Source organism: Brassica oleracea, chromosome C5 (genome assembly GCF_000695525.1).
Source record: "Brassica oleracea var. oleracea cultivar TO1000 chromosome C5, BOL, whole genome shotgun sequence".
Taxonomy (NCBI): Eukaryota; Viridiplantae; Streptophyta; class Magnoliopsida; order Brassicales; family Brassicaceae; genus Brassica; species Brassica oleracea.
The window spans coordinates 26847660-26860535 of NC_027752.1; the positions used below are offsets into that span (position 1 = coordinate 26847660).

General features: G+C 35.0%; 1 protein-coding gene and 1 long non-coding RNA gene across 2 annotated transcripts; one reads left to right on the forward strand and one right to left on the reverse strand.

The window, feature by feature from the left end:
• Positions 1–1845: 1845 nt before the first annotated feature.
• Positions 1846–5004, forward strand: LOC106344888. The gene is made up of 4 exons (XM_013784185.1): positions 1846–2533; positions 2648–3299; positions 3394–4049; positions 4175–5004. The coding sequence occupies exons 1-4, from the start codon at positions 1846–1848 to the stop codon at positions 5002–5004; spliced, it is 2826 nt and encodes a 941-aa protein (XP_013639639.1).
• Positions 5005–7070: 2066 nt separating this feature from the next.
• LOC106294340 lies at positions 7071–8621 on the reverse strand. The gene is made up of 3 exons (XR_001260819.1): positions 8538–8621; positions 7474–8432; positions 7071–7387 (listed from the first exon to the last, which is right to left on the reverse strand). It is a non-coding gene; the product is annotated as an uncharacterized LOC106294340 (long non-coding RNA).
• Between the last annotated feature and the right edge of the window lie 4255 nt (positions 8622–12876).

Here is a 12876-nt window from a genome sequence, read left to right on the forward strand (position 1 = left end):
TGTGAAACATCTGTGGCGTTGTGATGGATGCCACCAGTCTGTGACGAATGTTGCACCACAGTATGTATCTTAAACTTTATTTTTAAGAATAGATAATCTACTATGAATTGCTAATTTATTTCACTTCCAATTAGGTTTAAACTACATCTTCTTATAAAGGATGACTATGGTGAAACTAGAGTGATGCTGCTTGATACTGTTGCTGAACCAATTTTGGGAGTAAGTGCTGATGTTCTCCTAGGTGGTTCTCTAGATGAGGTATATAAGCCTTCATTTATTGCCTCTAATTTTTTATAATTTTTGGTTTCGTCAGTTTTGAAATGTTTGATAATTTTCTATTTAGGTTGAGGATCCTGAAGACTTACCAGATGTTATTAATGATCTTATTGGGAAAACTTACAAATTTGGTGTCTACGTGAACAAAGACAATGTCGACTATGGAGCTGATATTTTTGCTATCGGGAAAACTTGGGGTGCTGATGAAATAATAACTGAGGATGACGATACTCTGACTAATGCTGTTTCTTCTGATCGTTCATCTGGACCGGTTTGTTAATTTTTTTTTGAAGTATTTATGTATTAATCATATATAGATTTGTCTCCTTATATTTTTATACATTTTTAGGTGTCGCTGATCAGTATTGAAAGTGAAAACAACACATGTTTGTCTTCGACTCCACTCTCAAAACGAAGAGTAGACAGTGATCTCGACGACCTTTCTTCTACTTCAAAGAAACAATGCTTCAAGATCATTAAGGTGGAAAAGAATAATGGGGAGTAGTTTGAAGCTTCGTGAAATTTAATTTGGTGGACACTTTATGTTCAATTTTTCTTCTTTATTTGTTTTTTTTACTTTGATGTTATTTGTTTAATTTCAATTTATTATTGTTATTTGGTTTTTTCAATAATTATGGGATTTCTAATAAAGATAATTTTTTTTTTTTAATTCTTCTTCAAGTTATCCATACAAATCCTTTTAGTTTGTCTAATTGTTTTAACCTATTAATTATGATTTCATCAACTTCAAAAGTTGAGTATATGACTTTGAAAAATATGTTATTAGGAAACTATAAATAGTGCAGTATATTACTCAATATTTTAGTGTACCAAATAAAGTAATGTTAAGTGATTAAATAAATTTTCTTAAAATACAAATGGGAATTTAGACTTACTTTAAATTCGTGGTAATTCATAGTTCATGTTATCACTGCGCATTTCCTACTTCATGTTAACATCATATAGAATCCCGTAAATATCAAATAAATATAATTTGATAAACGCATATACAATCAAAACAATATCAGATAATATAGAATAATTTTTAAATATAACCCTTGCAGTTTTGTGAAACAACGGGATATTCTATGCAAATCGGTTAAGATAGTTTCTAAACTTATTATACTGTATCTAAACCCACAATATTCTTATGATCTTAGAAATATTATACCTCATGCACATATAAGGAATCTTAACTGATATTATTCTCATTTAAATTTTTATCAGCCCGCCATTACTTAGACTTGAAAACTTTCAAAGTGTTAAGACTTGAACAAGGTTACACAAATACACGAAAAGTTTAGCATCAAAACGTAGAGCAGTCATCCATAAAATTAAAAACCTATCTCAAAACTATCGAACAGGTTACTCTGCTACTTCTCTAAAGATGACGATAAGCAATATATGTTGTTAACATGATCGTACGAGGGCAATTTTGATGCAACCAATATTCTAATACTTAACCATTTATATGAACATAATGAAAAGAAAGCATCCGACTCCCACCAGAGCTGATCATCGGAAACATCTGAGGTTGCTGCTTTGATACCTGGTGATTTTAATTTGGGAATGGATAAGAGGGATATTGTTCTGCAGCATAAGTGTGGACGACTAACAAGGATTGATGAGATTCATATTTCCTATCTAGCACTTCAATATCCTCTATTATTTGTGTATGGTGAGGATGGTTTCAGGGTTGGAATTAAGAAGGGTGTCACAGAGGCTTCAAAGAAACTCAAAAAAGATTCTATTAGTATGAGGCAGTTTTTTGCTTTCCGGTTGCAAGAGCGAGAAAATGAGTCTCATGCCCTGCTTTACTCAAGAAGGTTATTTCAACAATTCATAGTCGATGCCTATACTACAATTGAATCTAACAGACTGAGGTATTTGAAGTTTAATCAGACATGCTTGCGTTCAGATAGTTACGACTCTATCAAGGACTCTGAGAATGCTGGTCAGACAACTATGAACGAGCAAGGTCAGCAATTTCTTCTGCCAGCTACATTTACTGGCGGTCCAAGATACATGAAGAATATGTACTTAGACGCTATGGCCATTTGTAGACATTTTGGTTTTCCAGACCTTTTCATCACATTCACATGCAATCCAAAATGGCCTGAACTTACAAGATTTAATCAGAAACGAGGCTTGCAATCAGATGACAGGCCGGAAATTATTTGTCGGATGTTTAAGATGAAACTCGACAGCTTGATGAATGATCTAACAAAGAAGCATATTTTGGAAAAAGTCGCTTCATGTAACATTTCTGACTTATTCAAATAACGTTTTCAAGCATATGAGATTTTTTGTTAGATTTTTGTGTTATCAGCGTGGGCTTACAATAATTTTGTTGTTATTTTCAATCTTTCAGCTATGTACACAGTTGAGTTTCAAAAAAGAGGCCTGCCACATGCTCACATTCTGCTTTTTATGCATCCTTCCTCCAAATTTCCAAAAACAGAAGACATTGATAAAATCATATCAGCTGAGATCCCAGACAAAACATCTGATCCTGCTCTTTACAATGTTGTTAAGGATATGATGATTCATGGTCCATGTGGAGCTGCTAATATGAATTCACCATGTATGGAAAATGGGAAGTGCCAGAAGAGTTTTCCTAAACATTTCGCTGAGAATACTATGGTGAAAAAAGATGGATTTCCGGTTTATAGAAGACGTGAGCAATCTGATCGTTATGTTGAGAAGAACGGTTTGAAATGTGATAACAGATGGGTCATCCCTTACAACAAGAAACTCTCTCTTCGTTACCGAGCTCATATAAATGTAGAGTGGTGCAACCAGACTGGTTCTATTAAGTATATGTTTAAATACATTAATAAAGGAGCAGACCGTATAACTGTGGTTGTCGAACCACCAGGTCCACAAGTGGAGCCAACAACAGTTACAAATCAACCTTTACCAAACTTAGCAGCAGAGACCTCATCGATAGGGAATGATGGTGGTGTATTGAAACAGAATGTGGAGATTAAAAAGAATGAAATAAAGGATTTCTTTGATTGCAGGTACATTATTAAATGAATACTGATATCTACATAATTGTCATACGATGTTATGCTTTTATTCTGATATTTCTAACTTAATTTTTTTTTTTTGTAGATATGTTTCTACTTGTGAAGGAGCTTGGAGGATTTTTAAATTCCCTATACATTATAGATCCACAGCGGTTGAGAAGCTATCATTTCATCTACCAGGGAAACAAAACATTATCTTCAAAGGGAGGGACAGACTAAAGGAAGTGGTTGGTCGTAAGCTCATTGAAAACACAATGTTTTTGGCTTGGTTTGAGCTGTGTAAGGCTGATGCTTTTGCTCGGACCCTGACGTATGTTCAGATTCCCAACTATTACACTTATTCGAAGACCCAGAAGAAGTTCAGTAGAAGGAAGCAAGGATTCAGCGTTGGAAGAATTAATTATGCCCCGCGTAAACAAGAAAGTTCTTATTATTTGAGAGTGCTGTTGAACTATGTCAAAGGTCCGACCAGTTATCAGGATATTAAAACCTATGATGATGTGGTTTATGAGCGGTACAAAGACGCATGCTATGCTCGAGGAATATTGGATGATGACCAGGAGTATATCGATGACTTAGTCAGGCGTAGTTACGATAGTACTGCAGCTGTTGTTCGTGATCTTTTTGTTATGATGCTTCTGTCATATAGTCTGTGTCAGCCAGAGGGGGTTTGGGAAAAAACTTGGGAACTGTTATCTGAAGATATCGAGTATAACCGCAGAGTGCATTTCAATAGGCCAGGTACAATACCACGTTGTTTTTACTTTTATAAGGAATTACAAACATTTTTTGAAGTTTATTACAATTTTTTTTAATGAGATCGCACAGGTTCACTATATTTATAATGTTTTAATATTATTTTGCAGGACTTATTCTAAGTGACAAAGAGAAGAAATTATATGCTCTCATAGAGATTGAGACGCTTATGAAAAGGAGTGGGAGTTCACTCTCCTTCTATGAATCTATGCCACAGCTTCCTGAAAATACCAAAACGATCGAGAATGTTTTGATCTTGGATGAACTAAGCTATGATCTTGAAGCAATGCAAGCCACTCATGATAGAGATATTCTTTTGATGACTGATGAACAAAGAAAGATATATGATGAGATCATTGGTGCCGTTGTGGAACAGAGAGGCGGTATGTTCTTTGTTGATGGGTTTGGTGGCACTGGAAAAACATTTCTTTGGAAACTTCTCTCAGCTGCGGTTAGGTGTAGGGGAGATATAGTTCTTTGTACAGCATCTAGCGGAATTGCTTCTTTGTTGTTACAAGGTGGTAGGACTGCTCATTCCCGTTTTGGCATACCTATCAATCCTGATGATTTTACTACATGTACATTGCCTCAAGGATCAGATAAAGCAAATTTGTTAAAGGAAGCTTCACTTATTATTTGGGATGAAGCACCGATGATGAGCAAACATTGTTTTGAATCTTTAGACAGGAGTTTAAATGATCTTATGGGAAATCAAGATCAAAAACCATTTGGGGGAAAGGTTATTGTGTTTGGAGGTGATTTTCGACAAGTACTTCCTGTTATTACTGGAGCTGGTAGGGCTGAGATTGTGTTGTCTGCGATGAACTCATCATATCTCTGGGAATTTTATTTGATGTTTTGGTTTCTTATTTCGAACTTTCAAGTTAAGTATTACAATCAGTTAGTTATATATTTAGCATACACTGTTAAGTATACTTAATTCTATCTACCTAATAGAGGTTTGGAGTCAAACCAAACGTGTATATTGATTATCACGTTTTGATCCAAAAGAAAATTACAATCAATCAAATAACTAAATCCATATAGTATAAATCATTCACCAAACATGTACTTGATCATCCTATTTTGATCCTAAATAAATGGCAGTTTGTCATCTAACTAAAACTATTTCGTTATACTTTTATCAGAACAGTACCAATGCAGTCAAAGTAATACTAACAATCCATAAGTGTAAACGAATCATAGAGGAATAAATTAGAGTAACAAAATCAGTCCAATTTCAAACCAGTCTATTACAATCTTAGAGTAAAGTATTAGTACAATCCTAAACCGTCTAGCCATATAATGATTCAACATTTTTATATTATGGTTGCTCACTAACTATAATTTGAGATAGTACTAACCTTTGTTATCTGAAATTCTCTTCTTTTTTTTCTCTGTTTCTTCAATACATCATATATGACAGAACTCTCTCTGAAAGAGATTTGTAAGAAGCTGGCTGAAACATATATAAAAGAGGTCAATTGGCTAATGTATAAGAAATACAAGTCTTTTCAAAGTCAAACAGATAAAACGTGAGTATATAAATATTTGTTTTCCACTTATCTTTTGTATAAGCTAAATCAGGTTTGTCTACAACTCTTCTTAAGTCCTTTTAAGAATACTTGATTGTTACCTGTCCAAAAACTCCAATCAAGTTAATCTTAGATATAAATCACGATATTAAAAGCTGAAAAACATAACCTGTTTCGCAATTGTCTTTGATGAATTTTGCTTCTGTTATTGATTTAGGTTTTGCTTCTTTTGAAATAGCCTTTTCGTTTGTCATGACTCAGCTACAAATCAACGAAGTTTCGTTTAAGATACAGACTTACAAAACATGTATATCTTATATGAAAATAGATAAAAGAAACCTATGACTTATAATTTTTGAAGTAGAAGAAGATAAGATGAATTCTACGACTTAGGGTTAAAGATCATTACCTTAAATCTTACAGATATCGACTTAGGAAATCTCATGGATGAGGATGGAAATGATCTGTGGCAATTAATCTCAACGAATTGAGTCGTCAGATTAGTAAAATCGTGCGGATCGATTCCATGGAACAAGAGCAGAGGGAGACGAAGATATATTGGTGTCTTATCTTTTCACCGACAAAAGAATGGCTAAAAGTTGTTGACTTTAGATACGTTTTTTTGTTACTTCCCGGAAAAAAATCTGTTGTGTTATTGGACTCAATTATCTGGCCTTTTGGACAAATCAATTTAGATTATATTGGACCTGGTCCATAAACACATTTAATTTATAAACTAATGGATCTTACCAATTAATCAATTAATGTTTTGTGGGCCTCATGAGGTTTTAAATATTACATAAATAAAACCATAATTTGTATTACCACATAATTAATAGATAAAAATATGATATTGCGAAAGTTGTTGTTATAAAATATAAAAATTTAAATCAAATATTTTTTATAAAGTAAAAATTTACTTTAAACAAAAATTAACTCCTTAACTATATGCACTTATATGATTAGATGTTACAATCCAATAACCAAAATAAACCAATTACATTGTATGATTGTCTATACGTTTAAAATGAACACATGTATAATCTATATGCTATATTTAAACGCACACATCAATACTATACATATACAGAAAATATATTATATCCAAATAAATATGGTTCACAAACCATATATTCAATTATAGTATAACCTAATTTAAAAACTCTAACGAAGACTTGAGAAAAAATTCCGCGCACAGCGCGGGTCTGGATCTAGTAACTATTATTTTGAAATTTCTTTAATTTAATACACCTTCTAGTTTATGTTTATAGCATGTGAATTCATTAATTGTACTTTCTTAATATTTGGAAATGGTTACAACAACATTAGTTTGGTCTGCACGGTGATGTCTACGCAGATTAGAATATCGCCGTGAAAATTAGTGCATTCAGGGAATCAAACAATATTGTGTTAATGTTGGGGAAGAAGAGTGGAAGTTTGATACACTTTACGATCTTTATGGGAGGCTTGTTATCAATCAAGCTATTATCTTCTGCAACACAAGACAAAAGGTACTCGTGTTCTTAAGCTCTCTGGGTCTCCCTATATCTTATAGGTCAGAGTGTTAAAGCTTTGGACTGGATTTTAAAAGGTGGATTGGCTTACTGAGAAGATGAGGACTAGTAACTTCATAGTGTCATCAATGCATGGAGACAAACGTCAAAAGGAGATAGCCGAAATCATGAACCAGTTCCGGTCTTTTAAAAGCCGTGTTTTGATTGCTTCAGATGTGTGAGCACAAGGGATCGATGTTCAGACAGTATGATCACCTTCTCTCTTTTCTTGATCCTTAGAAAGAGACAAACTTTATGGTGAAGGTTGAAATCTTTATTATAATAGGTTTCTCATGTGGTCATTTATGATATACCGAATACCTGGGCTTTACATTCATCGCATTGGACGAGCTGGTCAGTTTGGGCGGGAAGGTGTTGCGATTAACTTTGTGAAAGTTGTGACATGAAGACTCTTTGGGACATGGGGCGGTACTACGGTACTCGAATCTGCGAGATGCCTGCTGATCTTTCCTAAAGAATCCGTTGAGGTTGAAGACTAGGTGTTCAGGCCAGTTTTGTTCTTTAACTTTAGTTTTTCTGTTTCTCTGAACTATTGGTTTAGATTTAGGCATAGCTCTCCTATGACCATGCGAGTCAATGTATAGTATACAGTGATCATCGAGGGTTAAGAGGGAAACTCCAAAACAGAAAAATCCATATTCAAAGAAATTAATTAATACTACAATCTGCAGTCTTTCACATATGTTGATCTACAAGATACTCTAAGATACATTCATCTCATAAAACAAAAGACCTTATAATGTATACGCTGTTTAGAATGATTATTGAAGGCTAGGAGTATAACACAAAACAGAAACACTCGAAATTTAAGGAAACTACCACCACAATATGCAGGAATCTATCACCTACTTTGATCTACAAGAGACTCCAAGATACATTGTTTTCGCAAACTTAGAGACCTTACAATACATGCAATAGAGATTACAAACACTGTAAACACACAATGTAATGTTCCAACATATCAAAATAAAATCTACCTGTTCATCAATGTATATATTAGCAATCAATTTTTAGATTCTCACGGACGCTATACCAATGAAAGAAGTGTTGACAAGTCAGGTTAAAATAAAATTTCAGTTAAGAAATGGAGCTTAGATATTCATTTCTAATTTCTTTAGTATACGTATATATCACTTAACTTACTTTATAAATTTTTCTAATGTACAAATACCAATTTACAAGAGAAAAAGTCAAGAAAAGCATATACCTGAACAAAGCCTTGCCTCAGTGAGGATATGAACAGCTTTTGAAGCACGAACCTAAACAATTGAAACTAGTCGTTACCTCATGTATGTGTCTCCTGTCTCCTTCTTGTGATTTTCGTCAACTAGATTACAAACAAGTTTGAAAAAGGACATACATACCTGAGAAAATTCTGAATCTATAATAACAAAGAAATCTGCTACACATCAATCAAATGAGCACCTTCTGAAGCACATGCATACCTGAGAAAATCAGAATTAATTAGTCTTTACTTCACGTAAAAAGCCTCATACTTACATTGATCGTTATTTGGTTCATACTATGTCTTAAAAGACTTTGTTTTAAGCCATTTTCCATCAAACAATCTAAAAGCAGACATGTAGTCTTTGTTTAAATATTTGTCAAGGCTTGTGGTGAAGTAAGGGGGCTGTTTTTGATTCATATTATTTATCTTAAACTCTTTAAAGCCTCGTGCACAAAAAAAAAAAAAAAACTTTTTCAAGCCTTGTGGTTATTGTAAATATTGGGTTTTTGGTTCATAGTTTCTGCTTTAAATCTTCTTTTAAGTCGTTGGTCTTGTTTACCGTACGAAAACTCAAACAAGCATAGTCTTCGTGTAGGACTTTTCTAAGCCGCGGGTAGATTTTTCCATCTAAAAAATACTTTTCTAAGCCGCGGGTAGATTTTTCCATCTAAAAAATAATAGCTTTTCCTAAAGTCTATTTAAACCGTTGGTTGTTTTTCACCATTAGTTGTTTTCACATGCAATAAGTCAACGTCTAGTTCATAGTTCTCGTCATTATGAACATTTACAAGCCGTGGGGTTCCTTGAGACATTTACGGAGTTGTTGGTCATTTTTCCATCCAACAACTTCAAAACCAATTGATAAGATTCATCCGTAAACCAATTTATCAATTGGTTTTGAAGTTGTTGGATGGAAAAATGACCAACAACTCCGTAAACGTCTCAAGGAACCCCACGGCTTCTAAATGTTCATAAAGACGAGAACTATGAACTAGACGTTGACTTATTGCATGTGAAAACAACTAATGGTGAAAAACGACCAACGGTTTAAATAGACTTTAGGAAAAGCTATTATTTTTGGGTACTGGTAAAGAAAGAACCTCTTTTCAGTTTATTTGCATTTAGACTTTGATGACCTTTTTTCATTACATCCAACAAGTCTAAAACCAACCCCTAGTCTTGGTCTAAAGACTTTGATAAAGCCGTGGGTAGTAATCTAGATTCAGTCTTAGTCTTTGTCTGAAGACTCATAGCAGTGTGTTGTAGCTTTGTCCAAGTTGAGTCTTTCTAAAAACTTTTCATATGCCGTGGGTAGATATTGTCTAAAGATTATTCATAAGCCGTTTTCATCTGAGTTTCTTCTATAGACTTTCCATAACCCGTGTGTAGCAAGCAAATCAAAGTCTATCTAAAAGCTTTTACCGCCTAAAGACTCTTTCAAGTCATGGTCTTTGTGTAAAGACTTTATAAGCCAATGGTAACACATAGTCTTTGTCTGAAGACTTCACGGTGCACAGTTGGTCATTTTATCCATCCAAACATCCATAGTCTTTTTGTGTCTAAAGACCTTTTTTTTGTAAACCGTGGGTTGTTTGATCCACTCAACGTTTCATAGTCTTTGTCTAAAACTTTATTGCAAGCAGTGGGTACAATCACAGTCTCTGTCTGAAAAATTCTTAAGCCGTTTGTTGTTTTTATAAGCCGTTTGTTGATAACTTGATATTGTCTAAAGATGCTTCATAAGAAGTTTTCAACTCCGTCTTTATAAATTTTCATAAGCCCTTGTGGTTCGCAATATTTTCTAAAGACTTCATACACCATTTTAAAGTCATGGTCTTTGTTTAAAGACTTTATAAGCGGTGGGTAACTCACAGTTTTTGTCTAAAGACATTATAAGCCGTGGGTAACTAACTCGGTCTTTGTCTAGAGACTGTACGGTGCACCGTTTGTCATTTGTCAAATCAATGTATTCATTGTCTTTGTTTGTAAGCCGTTGGTCCTTTTATCAACCAAACATTAATAGTCTTTGTCAAATCTAAAGACTTTTCTGGTAACCCATGGGTCGTTTGATCCATCCAAAGTTTCTTAGCCTTTGTCTAAAAGTTTTATTGCAAGATGTGGGTACAAACACAGTCTGTCTATAGACTGTTCTTAGGCTGTGGGTAAACTAAAGTAAGTCATACATTCTATCCCCCAAACATCCTTTGCTTAGACATGCACTACCAACCAATAGTTGTTAGGCTATGGTTTAAAGACTTTATAAGCCGTGGGTAACTCACAATCATTATTTTAAGACTCTATAAGCCGTGAATAACTCAAAGTCTTTTTGTCTAAAGACCTTTATAAGCCGTGGGTAACTCACATTCTTTTTCTTAAAGATTTTGTAAGCCGTGGGTAACTCAACGCCATTGTCTAAAGACTTTACAGTGTACAATTTGTCATTTTATCCATCCAATATACACATTCTTTGTCTTTGACTCTCTAGACACCGTTTTGGTAAGCCATGGGTCGTTATGATTCATCCAACGTTTCTTAGTCTCTGTCTAAAAACCTTTTTTGTAAGCCGTGGGTCATTTGATCCATCTAACATTTCATTTCATAGTCTCTGTCTAAAGGCTTTCTTTTAGTGAACTGTGGGTCGTTTGATCCATCCAATGTTTCTTTGGGTCGTTTGATCCATCCAATGTTTCTTAGTCTATGTCTAAAGACTTTTTAGTAAGCCGTGGGTTGTTGTTTTGATCCATCCTTTGCTTAGACATGCACTACCACCAACGAATCGTTATTGGGGCTATGGTTTAAATTTTCTCAGGTTCTAGACTTCACGCAATAGGACAATGTCTCCAAATAAGAATCTGGCAGAACACTATTAGATTAGTGTCTGCTTATGATCTTATTGGGATTTGATAAAACCAAAGCCAAAAAAAAACTTGGAAACAAATCAATAAAACAGAGAAAAAGAGCTTATCTGTTTTGCTGATTCAAACGTATCTTCATTTGTCTCAGAGATCCTATTCAGAGATGATGCACTGTATCTGTCAGTGTTGGCTTCTCCACAAAAAAAAACATTCTGTATAAAAAAAGTAACAAAAAGAGAGAGACATTATCGTTTGTATTGGTGAAAACTATTAGTGCAGATGAGGCGACGAAAAACAAGTGCAGAAAGTAAAACACACAAAATTTGTTAACGGGGTTCATTTCCTACATCTTCGGGACCTTGTCCAGATTTCATTGATTTAGAACAAGGAGCAACCTACAATTACTATATGATACAACACACACACTAGTGTTTACCACTCTTTTCTAAGTAGCAGCAATCTACAAAGATTAGGAATCAAGCATGCATGCATAGATCACCATCCGGCTCACCGGAGCACACTGTCTTCTACAGCTGCAATCTTCACAGATTTCTTCAATGAAACCACCATTGCTAAACTCCCCCTGAGTCTAGACTTCAATCTTCCACTTCTTGGAAGTACTTCACCAAGTACGTCAGCATCCAACGCACACCAGTAACACCAAAACGCTTGATCACCCAAGCACACACAAAGCTCACACGAGCTACACAGGATGGCTAACTCCACCACACAAAGCGCCAACTCAAACGCCACCAAACTAAGTCCACATCGGACTCCATCAGACAATGCTTCAGAATGTCCTTTGACACCAAGCAATACCACACACCAAGGAAACCTCTCTCTCTTCTATGAGGTCTAGCTGTCTCATAAGGCACACCCCTCCTTATATAGCTACCAGAACTTGCTCTCCACGTCTTCAACTTGCTCTCCAAGTCTTCCAAATACGCTTAAGACAACTTTCCATTTTCTTTAATGGAAAACTTCATCTTCAAGTAACTCTCTTTTGCTTTATGGAAAACGTCCATATGTCTTCAAACATATATCCTCTTTCCTTTTCCAAGCTCAGCAAGTTCACGCAATCACAAAACCCAAACTCCCATTCAGCTCCATCTTCATGACGCACGCTTGTACTACCTTCTGTAGTACTTCACGAGCTGAAACAGAACATCTCAGCAAACTGCATCTTCAATCTCCTCCTTTTTACTATGCATGTGCACTCATCATTACTGGCTTGAAAACCATGTCTTCAATCTCCCCTTATGAGTCACATCATGGTCAAAATCAACTCGAAGATCATCAACTTCCAAACCTAGGAAGAAATCCCATCACGCCATCTTCATCAATCTTCAATCAAACTTTGTCTTACTTCCTGAACAAGTTTCGTCCCCATCATCCACGATCTCACCAGTAACTTAGGTGACCCGCTCTGATACCAATTGTTAGTGCAGATGAGGCGACGAAAAATAAGTGTAGAAAGTAAAACACACAAAATTTGTTAACGGGGTTCGTTTCCTACATCCTCGGGACCTCGTCCAGATTTCATTGACATAGAACAAGGAGAAACCTACAATTGCTATATGATACAACACACAAACTAGTGTTTACCACTCTTTTCTAAGT

What these genes read in the sequence shown, in the direction of transcription:
- LOC106344888 (XM_013784185.1), top strand. Translation starts at nt 1,846, where the DNA reads ATGGATAAGAGGGATATTGTTCTGCAGCATAAGTGTGGACGACTAACA. An exon ending in TTTGGAAAAAGTCGCTTCAT is followed by an intron (nt 2,534 to 2,647) that starts GTAACATTTCTG and finishes TCAATCTTTCAG; the next exon opens with CTATGTACACAGTTGAGTTT. An exon ending in AGTGCATTTCAATAGGCCAG is followed by an intron (nt 4,050 to 4,174) that starts GTACAATACCAC and finishes ATTATTTTGCAG; the next exon opens with GACTTATTCTAAGTGACAAA.